The sequence below is a fragment of the Pipistrellus kuhlii genome, unplaced genomic scaffold (genome assembly GCF_014108245.1).
Source record: "Pipistrellus kuhlii isolate mPipKuh1 unplaced genomic scaffold, mPipKuh1.p scaffold_m20_p_11, whole genome shotgun sequence".
Taxonomy (NCBI): Eukaryota; Metazoa; Chordata; class Mammalia; order Chiroptera; family Vespertilionidae; genus Pipistrellus; species Pipistrellus kuhlii.
The window spans coordinates 46350246-46371730 of record NW_023425416.1 but is presented as its reverse complement, the minus strand read 5'-3'; the positions used below and the strand labels follow the sequence as shown (position 1 = coordinate 46371730).

Genomic DNA, 21485 nt, shown 5'->3' with positions numbered 1-21485 from the left:
AGGATTTCTGTCTTACTGCAGACCTGGGGGTCAGTAGTGGTCTCTAGGGAGGCGAGCTATTCTGGTGGGTTTCCTAAGGCTTACCAGAGAGCCTTGTTTTCCCAGTATGTCACCCTCCAGAGAAAGCTGCATTTTTAGGACTCTTTCCATGTGGAAAGGCACCTTTTCTCAATGGGTTCATCAGAGAGAAAAAGTCAGACTTAAGGCATGTCTTCTCCATTTAAAGCTGAGGTCTTGCCCTGTGAGTGTCAGCCTATGAACCTGGAGGTCACCGGTTTGATTCTGGTCAGGGCACACGCCTGGGTTGCAGGCTTGATCCTCAGTGTGGGATGTGCAGGTGGCAGCTGATCAATAATCCTGTCTCCCTCTCCCTTCCTCTCTCTGAAATCAACTTTAAAAAAAAAACCACAAAAAAACCCCATATTTAAAAAGCTGAGATGTTGATAGCTAACAGGTAACTTGCTGTGCCTATACCTGCATTATTTTCTCCCTCCTTCAAGGTCATACTGATTGCATTTTATTTTGTCAGGGCTGCTCTTTAATATCTCAGCCTCGCAAAAATCTATGCCAGGTTTTTAAATTGTGGAGAAGCTGTTAAAGGCAGCGGAGCCCTTCCCGTCTTCCCAGCCATTGTCTTTGGCTGTAGTGAGTCTTGCATTTCACTCCTGGCGGCAGGGGTCAGAGCTAGCAACTCCTGATAGCACGGAGCTGTGCCTTTACAGGTCACAGCGACAAAGAGAGAGATGCTTACATCTTGAACACGTGATCACAAAGCAGTGTCATCGATTATTCGTTTGACATTGCATGAGAGGCTGCTTGGCAAGACACTGTGATGTTCCCATGACTCAGTGGGGTCATCTCTGAACACCTGTCCATTTAATGGTGTTTGAGTTGGCTTCATTGGTTATCAGGTGAGTGACCGAGGACAAGTGGGTAAGTCTACGCACAGGAGAGGGAAAGGTCGGACACCTCACAGGGCTGCTGGGAGAAGTAAGAGCACTGCGTGGAGAACTCAGCGCTGTAAGTCCCCCACCGGGTGTGTGCTGCGTTGTTTGTGTTGGTGGTTAGTGCTGTATTACTCAGCAGTTTATCTGTATTACTCAGCAGTACTACAGTGTGCGGTGAGAAACCCATTATTGGCTACAGTTTCACAACACAACCCCCAGTTGTCTCTAGAAGTGGCGGGTGTGTAAGATGAGCAGCGACTTCCCTTGAAAAAAGCCCCGTGATTTTGTGTAACCTCAGAAAGCATGCCTGCGCATCGTCATTTTTGGAGCAGAAAAAGCGTGTGCATAGTTAATAGTGTGGATGTTTACCCGTATCTGCGTTAGCAGTTTCGATAACGATGTTTGGCTTTTTTTGTTTCGTTTAATGCTTGCAACTTTGTCCTGTCTATGGCTCCCCGAGGCCCTTCCCATTCAGTATGTCCTGTAATCGTATTACTGATCTAATAAACATCTATATCACTGTACTAAGCTCACTTTGTGAGCAGCCTCATTAATGTGTGAAATGTGTACCCGGGGGTGTTCCCGGCAGTTTCATCGGGGCTCCGCAATTAGTCGCCCTGATATTGGGCTCTATTGGAGTGGGAGGGAACTGCCGTGTCAGCTCCCTGGTGAGTGTCCCTCACGGGGCACGAAGGTGTACGAGGCCGAGCTCTAGGTAAAGGTGGTTTTGGGGCCACAGCATCCTACAGAGTAAAACCGGAGACAAGCAATCTCCTTTTAATTTTAATTCTGCATCAGTTTCTTTGAATAAATGAACCGTTAATTTGTAAAGTTAAGACAGTCTTATAGGATGTATTCTAAATGTCTAGATAATAAAGCCATAACTATGGTTAGCCAATTTTAGACAGACTTTTCTTCTTTCCAGCTGTAAAAATTGCCTAGCTTGATAAGTGGTTTTAAAAGTTTAATAGCCTTGCAATTTCAGATATCCATTCTTTTAATGGAAATACCCGTCTTTAGGAATAAATGTATTATCTCTTATTCTTTTTCCTTTGGGGTACATTCTCTACCTCAAACCTATTTCATTCAGAGAGGAGCTCCTCAGAAGGGGTTCTTTTAGCATAGAGAGGGCTTCGTGTATTTTTTCAATAGCCAGGATCCAGTAAACAGTAATTTTTAAGAACTCTAAGCTATATAGTTCTATTATACATTTTTGAATCTTGGAACCAGAGAGTAACATTTCCACGTGTCCTTTGTTCATTATTTGACAGTCATGAGACATCCTGGCAGTCTGTTACTGGAGCTGTTACAGGCAGATTAGCCTTTCACGCATCTCCATGGTCACTGGTTGTAGCAGATTTTGCATTTGATGTATGTCAGTGCATGAGGGTCACTGCAGAGGGTGCCCAGGAAATGCCCCCCTTTAAAAATTTTAGGAGTAAGGAAGGCAGATTTATTTCATATATTTGAATTATAAAAGGTGCCATAAGCACATTATAAGAATTCAAAAAATTTACAGGTGATTAAGGTACAACTAGAGTGTGCCCTCCCTTTACCATGGCACTACCCCAGGGTAACCAGGGTTACTTTTTCAAATTTAATATTTTTATTGATTTCAGAGAGGAAGGGAGAGGGAGAGAGAGATAGAAACATCAATGAGAATCATTGATTGGCTGCCTTCTGCAAATTCCACACTGGGGATGTAACCTGAAACTTGGGCATGTGCCCTGACCAGGAATCGAACTGGTGACCTCCTGGTTCATAGGTCAACGCTCAACCACTGAGCCATGCCCGCCAGGCACCTTGGTTACTTTTGATGTTTCCTTTCATTCTCTTCACTCTGCTTACAATCACCTGCACTTGTATCACTGAGTTTCTTTTATTGTTTGACTTTCATTTCTAAAAATAGGACCATAGTGTAGGTATTTTGTAACTTACTTTTCTTTTTACTTATCTCAATATTATAAACATCTTTCCAAGTCGATACTTACGCATTGATCTTATTCTTTTAACAGCTGCATAGTATTTTATGATATCTGTATACTATTATTTATTCAATTCAATCATTTCCTGGTGGATGGCCATTCACGTTGTTCCCATTTGCTGGCTATTATAAGCATGACACAATAGTATTGATTGGTTTTAGCTACTTCTGCTTTTCTTTTTGTTAGATAAGTTCCCACAAATGAGATGGTTCGATTACAATGTGCTTCTAAATCTTAATAAACATTAATTGCCATAGAACTTCCCAAAAGATTTTTAGCAGTTTATATTCAAATCAAAGGTATTTAAATGTACTTGTTTTTCTGTATCTTCACCATCACTGCATCTTCTGAGCCTAAAATTTTTTGGGGTCCATTTGACCAGTAAAGATGAGATAACTCACAGTTTTAATATGGATTTCTATGGCTACAGCATTAGGAAAGGGAAAAGGAAATATAAACACTCAAATGTGAAATATGTATAATACTCATGAAATATAGAGGGGATGCTTTTATAGGAAATTATACATGACCAAAATTGGTATCAGAACAGATAAAAATATCAAACTTCAGAAGTTAAAACTTAACCATCCAATGATGTAAGCCGCTCAACCATTTAAGTAAGAATACAGGTCTAATTCGTTTTAACCATAAGCAGGTGGAATATACTGATCCAACAAAGAAATCTTCTAAGTATGCATATCATGTAGAAATTCAAAGCTGTCAATATAAGCATCATCACCAAAGCAAACGTTGTTAGTAAGAGACCCAATCAGAACGATGTCTGGACGTTGATCACCCAGGACCCGGGCACCCTCTCAGCCCTTCAGATGCCTCTCAGGACTGCCTTACTGGAAATGATGACACTTTCAAGGACGATGTTAGGACATGAGATGGAATCCGCCTTGCAGCAGCTGGGGGAGAAATGAATAATTTCCTCTTTCATTCTGCTCAGACTGCTTTCACAGCAACTGAGAAGGGCTGCCAGTTTGCAGGGTAAATGCAAGGACTCCGTTAGTTTCTATCAAAAAGAAAAAACCTTGTTAATAGAAAAAAATGATACCAGACACCTGGATTGTCATAATGTGATGTCTTGCATCTACAAGATCTATCATTGCAATAGTGCAGGACTAATTGTTTTTTAATGCAAGTTCTAAATTTTTAAACTCCTATGTTATTTAAATAATTCAGAGTTTAGGAGAAGATAGAAAGCTCCCTGACTCATTGTCATAATGCTATCATAAGTCTAAAGCCATAGCCTACTTTAAAATAATATAGAACAATTGAAGATCACATTTACTTATGAATATAGGTAAGAAATTTTTTTTAAAAAGGTAAATCAAATCTAGTAATATATTAAAAGGGCCAATATGACCAAATAGGGTTTGATCCAGGAATTTAAGAATAGTTCAAGCACTGGAAAATTATAATGGAATAATTTTAAGAAATTGAATGAGAATAAAAACATGGTCATAATAGTCAATGCTAAAGAAGTTCAACTGGCCACTCAAAGTTTAGAAACTTTATTTAAGATAGAGTGAATCTTCCCAAGATGTTGAAAGTTATTTCCTAGTAATGAACACTGAAAGCATTTTCATTAAGATTGGGAAAAGAGGAATCCCTTCTGCTACAACTAATAGTCAACAGCGATGGGTAGTGGTATATTACAGACAAGAAAAATAGATATTAAGACTAAAACTGATTATTACTCACAGTTGTGAGAATTTTCATACCTAGAGAAGAGATTAAAATAAACTTGTTGAAACTAAAAAGCAAACTTCAGTAATTCATGGCATGTAATATAATACACAGAAACCAATAGCTTTTTAAAAATATACTGGTATTAGTCTGATATAAATAGAAATGGGGGGAAATTCTTTTATAGATGTGACTAAACCATCCCATAAAAAAAGGACAAACATAAATATAACAGGAAAATGCCAATCATGATGCTAACCGTAGAACACTTTGAAAGGCATAAAGTATGACCTAAATGGATGAGGAGACATGCCAGGGGCATGCAGGTGGTAAGACTTAAAAATACAAATTCTTTTCAAATAAATACACAGATTAAAAGTAATTTAAAAAAAATGTTTTTATTTCAAAGAGAGAGGGGGGAGGGAGAGAGATAGGAACATCAATGGTAAAAGAGAAGCATTGGTCCACTACCTGATACTATTGGGGATAGAGCCCACAACATGGGCATGTGCCCTGACTGGAACAGAACAGTGACCTCCTGGTTTATAAGTTGATGCTCAACCACTGAGCCATGCCGACTGGGCTAAAAGAGATTGTTATCATAATTCCACGCACACGTTTTTAGTTCATTAAAATGATCCTCATGCTGTGGAATAAGTGTGAGGCTTGCCAAAAGAATCCTAGCAGGAAGGCCTCTTTTCATTGCTCTTTATCCCACACTCAGTCCTGCCCCCCCAAATGCCCTTAAAGGAGAAGTATGGAGCTCAAAAAGGAATCGACTTCTAACAATGAAGAGGAAGGGGAAGGAGTCGCTAATACGTTAAAGGCTCGGCATATTCCTGGCTGTCAGAAGGAAGCCCTGAGGAGGATCCCACCGGGTAGAGGCAGCCCGGCCCCAAACGTCCTTGGAGGGTTCGGGGGTGGCATGGTGTTGGCCTCCCCACTCTGAGCCCCATAGCACCTCTGGCCTCAGGGAGGAGATGAAAATAGGACCATTTTCAGAAGCCTCTATCTGATCAGCTCTGCCATGGACCCTTCTAATGCTCCTCTCCGGTCTCCACATGCAGAAGACCCAGCAGCCCAGGGTGTGCCCCCCAAATCATGCCAGGACTTTTCCCTAAAGAAGTGGATGCTGAGAAGAAACTGCGCGCCCCTGAATGAAGCACTCCTGAAGTTCCTGAGGAGGGGAGGTCGTGGAAGGGAGGAGAGGCTGCCCTCTGGGGGGCTGCCATGAGTAACTCCTTTAGCTCCTTGCTTCCCGTGATGTCCGTGCTTGGAGGATTTCAAAACGTGTGTCTTTAGCCGTGACCTGTCCCCTGAACTCATGCGCATGGGTCTACCCACTAGCTATAATGTCACCCTAAGAACATCTAAGCCATGGCGGTCCCAGCGGTGAATGATGACCAACGTAAGTTTCTGGAGACACTATCATCTTGCCTCCCCCGGCCTCACTGTCTAGTCTAGACTGTTGTCCTGCAGTCATAGGGCCCCATGGCTCAGGCAGGGTCTGCGGACCACAGTTCGGTGCTCGGACAATCTTCTCCAGACAGAGAGGAGTCACCGGAGGTTCTGAGCAGGAGGGTGATCGAGTTTAATCAAAATTTTTAAAAATAACCACTGGGGCCAAAACCAGTTTGGCTCAGTGGATAGAGCGTTGGTCTGCAGACTGAAAGGTCCCAGGTTCTATTCCAGTCAAGGGCATGAACCTTGGTTGCGGGCACATCCCCAGTAGGGAGTGTGCAAGAGGCAGCTGATCGATGATTCTCTCTCATCGATGTTTCCAACTCTCTATCCCTCTCTCTTCCTCTCTGTAAAAAAAAAAAATCAATAAAATATTTAAAAAATAAATAAAAATAACCACTGGGGCTCCTGTGTGGAGGATGGATTGTGAGTGGCACAAGCTTCGTGGGACTTTGGTTATTTCCTGGATGACTTTCTCCAGCATCCTTCTCTCAGCCAGGGGCCGCCGACTCCACCGGCATGTCCAAGGTGGAAAGATAGAGCAGCAAGTGACAGCGTGACCAGGCCAAAGCACCTTTGCCATCGCAGTCAGTGCTGGCACATCTGTGCCCTCTCTGGTTCCTGCAACTCGGCTGCTTTGAGAGAACTGTTTAAGCCCCCTCTGCATCTACGGGTGACGATCTGGAATGAATGTGGTCCCGTTCTCTAGGCTGGCCAGGAGAACGTGAAGTTCCTTAGGGAAGTCAGGACAGCGCCGGAAGCCCAGAGGTCACGGCTGAGTTGACCTGCCAGTGTCTTTCAACTTGTTTTTGTTAACTCTCAGTGATTTGTAGACTAATAACTAAATCAGTAATGGCAGTGGCAGGTTCTCTTCCCTCTAAATGTCTACGTTTAGTAACAGCGTGCCTGGGGGTCAGTGAAACACGAGCATGCTCTCAGGGGAAGGCGGGCAGCGTCAGGGCCGCAGGCAGCGGTGTTTCCTTGGGTGCTGTCATCTGGAATTGCTGCCATTCATCAGCCTAATGATAGTTCCTGCCGCCGCCTCAGCTGATTTGGGCAAGAGGGATTGCTGTATCAGAATGCAGAGGAGCAAGGATGGATGGCCTGCTGTGAATTCTCCTTAAAGCATCCCAACGACACCGAGGGGCATTTTCCCAGGCGCTTTTAGATAGCAAAAAAGGGTGGGAAGTATTGTTGTTATTAAGTGGCTGTTGTTTTTTTCTTGGTTAATATATTCTCTTCTCTGACATTAAATATTCCGATGTAATTTTTGACAAAACACTGCACCAGGCAGTATTTAAAAAATGGAATGTAAAAGGAGAAAGATTCTGAAATGCATTGTACTGTGGAGATTGAAGGAAGGGAACTAAGCACTACAAATGCGATTTGAAGTTGTTTTAAGGCAGATTCAACATTCAAAATGTTTACTTGGAGATATTTCCAAGTTGTGTGTGTATATATATGTGTGTATATATTTATGATCTCATCTCTCCCACAAAACATTGGACGTGGCTAGTAAGAATGTTTACAATAAAGTTAGGGCTGACAGATAAAATATAAGATGCCAAATGGACATAGTGACACTAAAAAAGATTCCTTGTTTACCTGAAATTCAAACTTAATTGGGTGCTCCTTTTTGTCAAGTCTGGAAATCCTATATAAAGGAGGAAACATGAGTAAATCAGTGAAGGTAGGATAGGGTGAGGTTTCAGTACAGATAGATATGAGGTCTAATATAATAGTGGAAGTTGAGCCATGGTCTTGGCCTTGAATCTTGATTGCTGGAGAGAAATGGACATATAATCTATTACAAGATGTGCACCACCCAGAAAAGTGGGGTGTTTAGAGAGGAGACATTTACTTGGGGCAAGAAGCATGGCCTAGTTTGGGGGTCTGATACAACCACAGTCTCCATTAAAAGGACCTTTCTGATGGGGCTGGTGGTGTAATATCCACCTGTATTGAGCATGTAATGAACTAGACAGTCTTTCAAAGAGAAGTTTGTTTTTATTTTAAAAATAGATGAAATCCATTTTTCGTTTTATACATTGTACTTTCTCACTTCTAGCTAAGAAATCATTCCCTCGCTCAAGGTCAAAAAGATTTTGCCTGTGAGTTTTCTGAGAAGTTTTAGATTTTATATTTCATTCTAGCACCCACCCCCCCTTTTATTTTTTTAAGAATCTCTGAGTACATGGAAAAAAAGTGCTTTCTCTCCCACCTGTGTAGTTGATGATGATTTGGTCACAGACAAGTTCAAAGTGCTCCATTATATCTTCTAGGAAGTGCATTTTTCTAAGCAAGTTAATACCGTGTTTCCCCGAAAATAAGACATCCTCCAAAAATAAGACCTAGCGCATGGAAAGATAAGACATCCCCTGAAAATAAGACCTAGCACAACTTTGGGAGAAAGAATTAATATAAGACACTGTCTTATTTTCGAGGAAACAGGGTAGTAAGCAACATTGTAAGGGGCATGCCTCAGGAAATTCATAGTTTTCACACCCATCACACACACACACACACACACACACACACACACACACACGCGCGCGCGCGCGCGCGCGCGCACGCATGTAAAACCTGTGCTGCCCCTCTGACTGTTCAGGCTGTCTTTGCTATGCAGTAAAGGAAATTCTGCAGGACTTTCCTTGGATTTTGTGATGTGAGCTCTCTTTGAGTTCCTGTGTGTATTTTGAAAATGATCCACTCAAAAACCCCCACACCATTCAACTAGTCCAATGTTGTGCTCAGACTGATGAAAATTTGCTTCCCCGGGAAGGCAAATTTTACTGTGGTTCTCAAGGGACACCAACACCCTCTTCGAAGGAGCCTAAGTGGGCCTGTTCGTTCCTTTCCAGCTTCCTGCTGAGGATCCTGAAATTTTTGAAGTTTCATCCAAGTGTCTGTCTATCCTGGTTCAGCTCTATGGAGGAGAAAACCCGGACAGCCTGTCTCCTGAGAATGCCGAGAGCTTTGCCGACTCACTGGCATCCAGGCAGGACCCCAAGGAGCAGAAGCTGCTGCTGCGGATTCTCAGGAGGATGGTGAGTCCGCTGGGAGCTGGGCGCCGGTGGCGGCTTCTGTGGAGGCCCGCGGGCAGGGAGCAGACCTCATCTTGGACCTGTTTCAGTATAAGCTCCAGCCACCTTTCCCCATAGTCACCTGATGTTACTACTTACGCTGGATCCAATTCTGCCTGTCAGGATGTCTTTTCTGAACTGAGCGTTAGAGAGCATTGCGCCCCCTCGCCCCTTCATAAAAGAAGTATGCGTTTCCTAACAAAATCGGCGTTTCTCACTTACCCATTGTCTTCAAATCGGGAAATTTAACTTGATGCTCTTGTTTTACGCCCCCCCCTGCCCTCCATATCGCGATTCTGTCAGCTGTGCCAATGCCCTCTGCAGCCTTATATTCTGGGCGGGACCCAGCCGGGAGCGCGCGCTTTGGCAGACTTTAATCTGGAAAGACCTGTAACCGTTCTTCATCTTCATCACATTTTTGAAGACGGTGGGCTGGGTGTTCTGCGGAATCACCGTCCGTTGGTGTCTGTCTGATATCCATTCAGTTCAGGAAAACCCCTGAACGGATGTTGTCTTTCTCAGGTCAGCACCTCCAGAGGCTCCCGGTGCCTGTTTGGTCGCTGCGTTAAGGCAGTGAATACTTACCATTCTTAAATTCCTAGCAGCCGCACAGTGGAGGTTTCCTAAGTCTCAGCGCTCTGTACCAGAAAGCTTTCCCTGCTGCCCTGTTTCTGTGTCCCGGCAGCTGATGCTGATCGGAAGGCACTGTTGGAGACGGACTGACTTTCTTTTCACAACAAATCTGATGGCTGGTTTTGGAGGCCGCTCTTTGCAGTGGCTGCTGTTGAAGTTTATGAAGGGCTGAGGGTCCTGCTGGTCTGGCTCATGTTCTGGTTGGTCGGTCTGTTGGCTTCTAGACACAGGCATCCGAGGAGGCCTTTGGCCAGCGGAGCTAGGGATGAGCCAGGGGGTCGCACTCAGGATAACTTTGGTGCCAATTTAATAAATAGATGGCGATGTATAAATAGGTGGTTGGACATTTCTCTCACAATCGGGGACTTCTGCTAGCTCCTAACTGCTCACCTGCCTGCCTGCCTGATTGCCCCTAACTACCCCCCTGCCAGCCTGGTCACTCCCAACTGTCCCCCCCTGCCAGCCTGGTCACCCCTTAGTGCCCCCCCTGCCGGCCCAGCTCAGTCTACCTGGCGGGTTATGGGTGACAGGCTGGAAGTGAAACAGAGATTTACCTCATCTCCCTCCCTCCCCGCTGGCCACGGCTACTTTATGCTTTTGTACAGCCAAGTCCCCCACCCCCACAAGACTTGCCATCTCTGCGAGCCATTCCCTAAGAAACAGAGTGATGACTGGTCTGGGTGACCCTCAGTGTAAAACCCTCCTGGGGACGGTAGACAGGAGGTCGTGCGCCAGCCTGGGCCTGGGGGACACCGAGTCACATGGGCAGGCAGGGGTTCCCTCTCCGTTTTCTTTGTCTCTCTGATGGTTTAGGGTGGAAATCTTGGTCTGGTACTTTTATGCCTTTAACACCTATGGGCTTCCTCAGAATCTCCTTTGCCACACAGGGTCTACCTCTCAGAAACTCGGCTTTTACAGTGGAGATATTTCTTTAAAATTGGAATTGTATTCAAATAAACAAAGCTGAGTGAACGTGAGACAAGTACTAGGGAATGTGATAACAGGACTGATGTCTGGATGTGGCAAAATGGTGATTTTGGTAGAGAATGACCAGTGCTTGGGAAATAGTGATTTAAATCTGATATGATTAATTTCATAGAACGTTCAGGACCAGGTCTGTTAGGGAATTCATCACTTCCCATCGCTTTGGCATGGCACTGGTACCATTCAGCCAGGAAGAGGGGGCCGTGGCGTTGGCTACCAGGGGAACATCTCTGCAGCCAGATGTGTGCGTGTGCACAGCGAGGGGGGATGCAGACTCCCTGCGGGCCGGTCAGGGCTCGGGTCAGGTTCTGCCACCAAATATGTTCGTGATCCAAACTCAGGGAAGCAGGTTTGGTTTCAGAGCTCTTCAGAACTGCAGACAGGCGGTGATGGGCCCGTCTTGGAAATAAATTACACCATTTTCTAAAATACCGGACACATTAATCATGCAGCAAACCACTTAGACCCCGAGTTGGTCAGAGTAACCAGACTGCACCGCCTTTAATTTACTATTTTACTGCGTGAAATAATCTCCTTCGAGTCTCTGCCCTGCTGCACAAAGAACCAGGTAGGTGGTGTTTGTGGGAGAAAAAGTGAATCTAAGTGGCTTTCTACCCATTTATGGGGAAACAAGTAATCTCTGGTGCTACTTACCTCTTTTAAAAAATTATGGTAAAATTCATATCAGATTTACCAACTTTACCATTTGTAATTGTACAGTCAGGAGCACTAAGTGCAGTCACATCGCTGTGCAACCGTCACCACCATCCATCTCCAGAGCCTCTTCCTCCCAGATGCAGCCCTACCCGCTCACCATGACTGTCCCTCCCGACCCCAGCCCCCAGCCCCCGGTAGCCACCATTCTTGAAATACCTGGTTTAAGGCCCAATTTCGTGAGTTTCTTTCTAAAACTGCAATTTTCACTAACAGATGAAAGACTGAGGAAGTTTACCCTGCGCTAATGGTGCTGCCCCCAGGGTGCTCTTCTTACTTAGTCTGTAGTTAGAACATCCAGAGAGTTTAATTACCCATTGTCATTGCCAGGAAGTTGGGCGCTTCTATAATTATACTCTGTGTTCCAGCTTTAACACCGTGATGGAAATCATCCTGCAAGGTGCTCTCCCCAGTTTACCTCCCTCTGAACGCCCAATCCATGGGGGTGTTCCCCGAGCGATGATTGCAGATGAGCTGCTTGTCCTTTAATTAAAGCTGGCTGCCTCCTGCTCTCCCTGTATCCACTGCGCGGAAACCACCGCCGCCTCATTCTGTGAAACTGGCCTCGGCGTGTACCCCCGTGTACCCCCGCTCCTGTGAAGGCGGAGGGAGGCCTGGCCCACGGGAGGCGGTTGTAACTGATGTCCTGACTCCCACCTGCCCGCCCAGCTACCCTGTGATCCCTCTGTGCAGCTGATTAGAACGAAAGGCTATTACAGACATCCAGCCCTCGGAGACCCTTTCCTGGTGGCTTTCCCCAAGTCTTACTGTGCTCACATCCCTTTTCCTTTAGCTGCTCATCATGTAGAACCCTCCCCCTCCCCCCCGGTCCTGTTCATACCACCGGGAGAACAGAGGTGTTCTGTTGCTGGATTTCTTCATATAAAGAAAAGCCTTTAGCTTGGCCAGTGTGGCTCAGTGGTTGAGCATCAGCCTATGAACCTGGAGGTCACAGTTCGATTCCCTGTCAGGGCAGATGCCCAGGTTGCCGGCCTGGTCCCCAGAAGGGGCCATGCAGGAGACAGCCGATCAGTGTTTATTCTCTCTCTCTCTCTCTCTCTCTCTCTCTCTCTCTCTCTCTCTCTCTCTCTCTCTCTCTCTCTCCCATCCTCTCTGAAATAAAATTATATTTAAAAAAGAAAAGAAACGCCTTCAGAGACCAGATGGGGTAAGGAGGAGTTCCGCAGCCATTCATGTGAGAAACGGAACGAGTCTAGACTCAAAACGGAAGGGACTATTTCAATTAGAGAAGCAAGGACGTGTTCCCTGAGGTATAGCACATAAGTAATAGGTAAGATGATGCCTCTTTCTCTCCAGCTTATTTGCCTTGTGGTTTCAGTCCTTCTGTTCTGGATTATTTTCTTAACGGAAAAAAGGGGGGGTGTGCGGGAGATTGGTGTGAAACCAGTGGCCTACAAAGGAAACCCTCCGAACCCAAACGAGTGAAAAGTGAACACGATCCATTCCTGTGAACCCGGGCCCTCGTTCAGGGGCACCTGCACCCCGAGAGGATGCTCCGAGTTCCTCTCCCGGGATCGGTCCCTCACACCGGTCATTTGTTACCCGGATAAGCTGTCTCTGCCAGCGATTGCCATGGGGCACGCTCACTGGGAACTCTGAATGATTTAGCTGCATCTTTCCAACAAAGGAGAGAAGTGCCTGCCTGCAGTTTCCACTCCATTTCCCGAGGAAACCTTCAGAGGTTTTGAGCAAGATAGAACCCGGAGGCACAGGGCCGGGGAATGGAGCCGTCACGCTCAGGACTGAGGCTTGTGTGTGGCCGGAGTGAGACTCCGTCCTCAGGAGACTGCGGGAGTGTGGGCAGCGTTGCCCCATGTTGGCAGAGGATGTACAGGTGGCAGAGAAAGCTTTCTTCGTGCCCTCTGCTTCCTCCTCCCTGTCCCCCGTGGCAGCTCCTGGTGAGCAGGCCGGCACCCCCACTTTTCCGCTCAGACCATGTTGGTGGCTCCCAGGCAGCACTGTTTTCCTTCTGTTTTGACTTCTTTTCTCAAGAGATTCAGCCCCACTACCCCTTCCTGAAACTCTTCTGTCAAAGAAAACCCACTCCCTGTCTTCTCTAACGAGCCTTCTGGTTCACGTTCCCACCTGCCATTGATGACACTGCACCCACTTATATTGTGAAGTTCCAAAAACACGGAGAGGTTGAAAGAGTAGTTTGATGAACACCTGAGTAATCAAGGATAATCAGAATTGTTATCATTTTACCAATATTTATTCAAGTGTCCATATAGTTTAGTCACACAAGGTGTTGTCACCGTGATATTTTATTTCTATTTGTGTGTTTTTTAGTTTTTAGATAGTTTAATTTTATTCTGTATTGAATTTTCTGGGGTGATAAAATCGCATAGGTTTTGGGTATCTATGTGTTTTAAAAATCATGTGGAAATGCCCTAGCCAGTTTGGCTCAGTGGATGGAGCGTCGGCCTGCGGACTGAAGGGTCCCAGTTTCATGCCTTGGACCAAGGGCATATACCTGATTTCGGGCTTGATCCCCAGTGGGGTATGTGCAGGAGGCAGCCAATCAATGATTCTCTCTCATCATTGATGTTTCTGGCTCTCCCTTTTCCTTCCTCTCTGAAATCAATAAAAATATATATTTTTTAAAAAACCCATGTGGAAGTTAAGGCATTGTGACACTTGGCCTCTAACTAAGATAACATTATCACATCCAAGGATCTTAGTAACAATGTCATATCACTAATATCCAGCTCATATTTAATTTCCCTAGTTGTCAAAAAATGACTCTCTAGCTTTCTTAAAGCCAAATTCCAGTCTGAATTGAACTGTTGTTGTCTTAGTTCCTGGCCTTCTTCCCGATGCAGCCTTTCTGGGGAGCCTGAGGAGCTGTCTGGTGGTAAACCCTCTGGAACAGTGAGATGAAGGTCTCCTTGGGAGGGTTTGGAGGAGAGGCAGGGATGATCCGGTGCTGTGGTGGGAACAGTCCTTGAAGGGGGTGAAGGGTAAGAGATGTCAGGAGGTTCCTGTGATCCGGAAGAGTCCTGATCGTGGCTTGGGGCGGTCATGTTACGGATCTTGAAAGCAGGCCCAGTAGAATTTGACAACAGATTGGATATGGACTGTGAGACAGAGAGCAGCCAAAGACAATTCCGATCCATCTAAGCCAAAACTCGGGAGGAGCTGGTGTGGAGGGAGAGGGGAGAGGAGGAGCTCCGTCTTGGACGTGTGATGTTTGAGATGCCTGTCAGACATCCTAGTTGGCCGATGCATCTACAGTTCTGGAATTCCAAGCATGAGAGGTCTGGATGGGTGAGAGGAACGGTGGGAAGCAGTGATCACTGTGTGGGACGCTTGAATTGGGTTCTGGAGAGCAGCCAGGTAATGGTCATGGCCAGCTCTAGGGTAAAACCCCAGCAGTGAGTGTCTGTGTGTGGTGGTCACGGGAGGGAAAACCAGAGAACTGTGGGTGCTGGAAAGACCCTCTCGATGGGCATGGGAATTGCCAGGTGGTGCTGAGACAAGGAGAGAGCTGGGAACGAGGGGTCCACAGGGAACTGCAGCAGGGACAGCACCAGGGTGTTCTTTTGGCAGGAGAAGCCAGGTCTCTTCCCCATCTCAGGGAGCTGAACCCAACATCTAGATCAGCAGCCTGGGGAGACACACGGGGTTGTGATTGAGTTCTGCCGTAACCTTTTCTGTTCCAGGAATTGACTTTTTCCAGCACCACTGCTAAAGGAAATAGTTTGAAAGTGTTCCTCAGAATTATTTCCTGCAGCATCCTTCTTTCCTATTTCAGTTGAAAGCATACCACTATCATGACCCTCCTTGCAGCAAATAATGATTGGACCATCATTTCAAATTACCCTGGGCTCCCTTCTCGATTTATACACACAACATATTTATCCTTTCTTCAAAGAAGGTCTCAAAGTTCTACACAGCACCATTTTCCCAAGGTAATAAAGAACTTATTTACTACAAATGGATAGTACTTGGTTTCTTTCTATGAAACACCCTTAGAAATTGTATAGATTTTACTAATTGGGTGTCCAAAATATTTGGTATTAAGTACCACAAAAGTTTTGATGCTTCTTGCTTTTTCCCCCCGCTTCATTCCTCCACTATGATGTCAAGAAACGAAGCCTATTTATAAACTCCACTTGGACCTTGTGGTAATGGTTATGAGCAGGTTTTAATGAAATTTGAGAGTGTCTCTAGAGATCACAGATACTGGGGCCTTTAACATTGAGTGTTGCTTAGCAACCTGGAAGTCATTACATTTCCAGGCTCTGTAATAACATGATATACTTTTCTTTGCTAGTCCCTGATGAAAATGTAATGGAAATAATCCCTTTCTAAAGGTTGCAGTCTATGAGGAGGCAGCAAAACAGATCTACCCCACCCCCTCATTTCATGGTCTGGGCCTGTTTTAATTTTGTGCACAAGTATTGTTTTCTGAATGTTGCATGTGACCGAATGAAATATGTTCTACGATGATATTCTTAAAAGAAAGGCCTCCTGCTCTGAAACAATGATTACAGAAACCATAGAAATTGTTAGCATACATCTGTGTACCTCCACCATGTTGAGACTAGATTGATTAGTTGACCACCAGTTTATACAAGAATGTCTGCTTGCTCCTAGTTAATTTATTCTGCCCAGATATTTGCAGCTACTAGGTGTTGTAGGCATACACTAAACCATATGCTTTAGAGCAGTGTTTCCCAAAGTGTGGTACACGTACCCCCAGGGGTACAGGAAGAGTTTGGTGGGGGTATGTGTTGCATTGGAGTTTGGTGGGGATATACACTGCACCATGCTTAGCTGCACCTAATTCTATGTTCTCATGAGTACAAGGGGTACTCAGCGTTACGGAAATTATGGAAGGGGTACACATATGTCAAAAGTTTGGGAAACACTGCTTTAGAGTAATAGGAGCAGAGCTAATCTGCATGAGCCAAAAGTTTGATTTATTGATTATTTTTGGAAAGATATTTTTGTAATTTTTCTGAAGCTGTATTTTTTTTTTTTTTAAATTATAAAGTAACTAGAGGCCCAGTACACGAATTCATGAACAGGTGGGGTGCCTCAGCCTGGCTGGTGATCAGGGCCGATCAGGCTGGCCGGCCGGGGGTAAGGGGTTGGGGAGGGACTGCAGGAGGTTGGCTGTGGGAGCACACTGACTACCAGGGGACAGCTTGTGCATTAAGCATCTGCCCCCTGGTGGTCAGTGCACATCATAGCTACTGCGGTCATCCGGTTGTAATGGTCACTTAGGCTTTTATATAGATAGATAGATAATAATTTGTACATGAAGTTCATAGCCACATTGCTCATAATAGCCAGAAAGATGGAACCAACACAAATGCTTAACAGCTGATGAATGGAAAAATAAAATGTGGCATATCCATGCAATGAGCTATTATTCAGCCATAAAAAGGAGTGAGATACTGACACATGCTGCAGCATGGATGAACCTTGAGAGCAATACATTAAGTAAAAGAAGCCAGCTTGGCAGTGTGGCTCAGTGGTTGAGCGTCGACCCATGACCCAAGAGGTCACCAGTTTGATTCTTGGTCAGGGCACATGCCCGGGTTTTGGGCTCAATCCCTAGTAAGGGGCCTTTAGGAGGATGTCGATGATGTTTCTCTCTCATTGATATTTCTGTCTCACCTTCTCCCTCCCTTTCTCGCTCTAAAAATCAGTAAAAACCTTTTTTTAAAAGCCAGACATAAAACACACATACTGCATGATTCCATTTCTGTAACTACTATATTCCACTGATAAGAACTATTAAAATAGAGACAGAGAGAGTAGTTGTTGCCAGGGGCTGAGAGAGAGAGGGGGGAGTGGAGAGTGGTGGCTAATGGACTCAGGGTTTAGGGGATGATTAAGATGTTCTTAAACTGATTGTAATGACGATAACACATCTTTGTGAATATTACTAAAATTCAGTGAATTGTACACTTTGAAATGATGAATTTTACAGTATGTGGATTTGTTCTGAAAAAAAATCACAGAATCAATTCCCCACCCCCTCCAGGAATAGTTAGTCATGCTTAAACTATTATCCTATTCATTACCAAAGTTAACATTTTGTTTTTATTTCTAGACAGGCACGTGACATGTATGTATACACACATGCGCATAAACACATACACACGTATTGATAATTATTTCTAAATGAATTGAGATTTTAAATCATGATGTGCAAAGTTCATTTCCTTACCTTGATTGCCTCCCCAGATTCCATTGAAATGATCAAAATAAATATAAAAATAAGTGACAATCTCACTGAAAACAGAGGTCTCAGTCCTAGACGCCTCGCCTGGGGAATTTCCAGAAGGTGCAATCAGTTTACCAGACCCCACTGTAGGGAATGAAGCAGGCACACTGAGCAGCTCTGGAAGAATCCTGGGCTCCGGCATCAGGGGCTCACGGGAGGGGCCCAGCCCATCCCTGCTCAGCACAGCACCTTCCCCGAGGGGCCCCGCGGGGCGCAGAGTCACTGAATTCCAGGCGGGGCTGCCTGGCCATCCAGAGCCGCTGCCTGCCACCGCAGTGGATGCTCAGCCTTTTGTCCCTGTTTGTCTTCTGAATCTAAGTCTTCATTTCCCCTCCACTTCTCACCTACCCCGGGGGAAAACTGCCCACAGCTCTCAGCAGCTTCCACTTAAGAGGAGACTCCCCAAGGAAACGGAAGCGCGATCTTAAACATCCCGAGCAGCTCAGCAGGCTGCGGTGCTCACTGACACAGGTCTCCGTCTGAGATGCTGAGCAGACAGAAATCCCGGACATCTAAGGAAAGCCTAGTCCAGGAGTGGCTGCTGGTGAACCAGAAACACCAGTGGCCACAGGACAACAAACATAAGAAACAAGGCTTTAAAAAGAATTCTCATTCGTATCTTCACAAAGATTATGAAAGATTATTACTTTCATAAACAGGGCATGACTTTCAAATTTAAAACCCAGTAGAGGGATTCAATAACAGATTGAACTCTTGCAAAAGCCAAGTGAATTATTTATAAAACCAACGTACAAAGTCCTTCCTGAACACAGTGAGAGGAATGTTAAGAATTGTGGCAGTAGGATCCGGGAAATCCAACGGCCCTTCCCGGATATACACACCAAAGGGGTGGTGAGCCACCCGGATTAAATACCCTCGGCACAGGGAAGAGGGATGGAACGCTCAGCCGTGCTCTGCTGGTATCCCCGTGTCCTCCCTAGGAGAGCAGTGATGTCATGGAGCCATCTGACTGGGATTCCTTCTCTGGACCTCGGGGCTCGCTGGCGTGGGCGCCCAAATACACAAATGCTGCTTGCCTTTGCTCTGAGCGCGTCTCTGGCCTTTTTGCAATGGTGCCCTCGTCAGCCCGGTATGAGAGCCTGCCATCTCTTCTAGATTAGAATATTTAACCTGTGCAGCCTTTCAGATGTGTGTGTACTCAACAGATCCTTCCCTTGAGATAAACAGCCACCCGAGTGGTTCCTGACTGACTCCTCTGCAATATGGAGTATTTGTCTCAGTCCATCTTGATCCGTGTCTTTAATCAAGAAAAGCAGTCTCCTAATTCTATTTTTAAAGCCTTTATTTGCTATAGCCTAAGGATGCCGTCTTCCTTTCATTGAGATGGGTGAAGACTGAACTTGTACATGGAGCTTGTTCTGTATGTATTCCAGATGAAGGAGCTCTGTTAGTTTCATGGTGAAGAGACATAGGGGTTTGGGCAGCCTTGGGTTCAAGCTTCACGTCTTTTATCTATATACTAGAGGCCTGGTGCACGAAATTTGTACACTGGTGGGGGAGGGCAGAGCAGGCCAAAGCCATCAGTCGGACATCCTTAGCGTTGCTGCGAAGGCAGAAGAGGCTACCTCTACCACTGCGCTGGCCAGCCATGAGCCCAGCTTCTGGCTGAACAGTGCTCCCCCTGTGGGAGCACACTGACCACCAGGGGCAGCTCCTGCATTGAGCGTCTGCCCCCCAGTGGTCAGTGCATATCATAGTGACCTATTGTTCTGCTGTCGTGCCGAAACTGGCTCTCCAGCATCCCCCAGGAGTTTCAGATTGTGAGAGGGTGCAGGCCAGGCCAAGAGACCCCACCGGTGCATGATCAGGGCCCGGGAGAGATGTGGGAGATTGGCCAGCTGGGGAGGGACTGAGGGAGGGCTGCAGAGTGAGTCCAGCTCATCTTGCTCAGTCCTGATCGACCAGTCTCCAGCAGCAAGCTAACCTACTGGTTGGAGCATCTGGCCCCTGGTGATCAGTGCATGTCCTAGTAAGCAGTTGAACGGCCTTAGCATATTACGCTTTGGTTGAATGGCTTACCGGAGGACCGGACACTTAGCATATTAGGCTTTTATTATATAGGATATAAAACTCTAAGTGACTGTTGATCAGTTGACTGTTTGACCATTCGCTATGATGCACACTGACCACCAGGGGGCAGATGCTTAATGTAGGAGCTGCCCCTGGTGGTCAGTGTGCTCCCACAGTAGGAGTACTGCTTAGCGAGCTTACCAAGCAGCAAGTGGGCTAGGATGAGTGGGAGCAGCACAGCGCCGCCTGCGCTCAGGCTCCTCCCCAGCCACAGCTGCCTGCTGCTTTGTAATACTCCTACCCCCCTCGGGGGATGTTGGACTGCCAGTTTCAGCCCGGCTGGGCTGGGCTGCGGGAATCAGGCTGAAACCGGCAGTCCAACATCCCCCGAGGGGTCCCGGATGGCCAGGCTGAGGGACCCCACTGGTGCACAAATCTAATTGAATAAGTAATCTATCTTCACTGAGTCTCAGTCTTCTAATATAAAAAATAGAAATAATGTTTATACAATCAGAAAATTGAGTTAACACATGCTACGTATTACTTTCTGCCCACATAATTGGGAAAGTATTAGGACAGGAAATTCCGTGCTGGTTATCTGAAGGCATTTTGGGTTTGTTTCCTTGAAGGTCAAGCTCATGAGGCCTGCCACAGATTGTCAAGTTTTGTTTATTCCCTCCTCCTCCCTCTTGCATGAGGCAAGTGTGACTGTCCCCTGTGACGTGGAGAAGCCCTCGCTCATGGTGTGCCCTGGGAAGATGATGAAATTGCCCGGAGCAGACGCTGAGGGTGTCTGGATTCAGACTCCAGAAGGCGGCGGAAACGCTGAAACAGCACCTTCGCAGGGTCGTTTGATGGCGTGACAGAGTGACCAGGCCCTCCGACCCCTTGCTGCTCAAATGTGGTCCCAGACCCTCAGCGGCGTCCTTGCCTGGTAGCTGATTTGCAGTGCAGAGTCTCAGGCCCCGTCCTGCGCCTGCTGAATGGGATTGGTGTTTGGACGTGGGCCCGGGTGCACATCTGAGGAGCTCCAGCAGGAGTGGGGAACCGCTTTCTGCCACGGACCCTTGGATATTAATAATCTCATTCTCGGGCCACACAGAATTACCAGCTTAACGATTAGCCTGCTCTGTTGGGTCAGATATTTAATTAACTCGCCCCTAAGGCCTTGGCCGGACAAGACCAAACGATTTCATGGGTCTCATGGGGCCCTCGGACCGCACACCCCCCACCCCTGCTCTAGAGGCTGCTTCTGACAACCCAGAATGCATAGCTACCGAAGCCGCAGAAACGATTTGGGTCCCAGGCAGTTCCTTTTCTGAGTCTCACCTGTGCTTAGCCAGTTGCGTAGGCTTTCCGTTAAATTCGCTGGGAAGAGGACTTTGGTTTGTGTTGTCGGTTTATTGCTGCAAGTCCTGTAACATCCACCGTTGAAAATCTTTTTAATTCTTCAATTTTCTTGAATTTGAAAATGATAATGACATTCAAAATCGACGTGTGTGTATGGCTTCTGTCTCTGAGGGCGAGCTTCCCCAGTAAAGAATTCACAAGAGACTCGAGCAGCCCTGGAAGAGAAGCCTCAGACACAGGATATTGATTAGGTAGATGCGTGAACTGGCTGGCGGAGAGCACCGAGTTTTCCTATCTGTTTCACTGGAACAGCTACAGCGATGATATCCGCCTACCAGTG

The 21485-nt window shown here is 46.1% G+C and overlaps 1 protein-coding gene across 3 annotated transcripts in view; it reads left to right on the top strand.

The window, feature by feature from the left end:
* The window catches only part of ULK4 (unc-51 like kinase 4), a 215037-nt gene that overhangs the window by 156107 nt on the left and 37445 nt on the right, over positions 1-21485 (top strand). For all 3 annotated transcript variants that reach the window (XM_045579448.1, XM_045579447.1, XM_036431957.2), the window contains one exon: positions 8950-9135. In XM_045579448.1, the coding sequence (XP_045435404.1) occupies positions 8950-9135 (186 nt within the window). The remainder of the gene's footprint in view (positions 1-8949; positions 9136-21485) is intronic.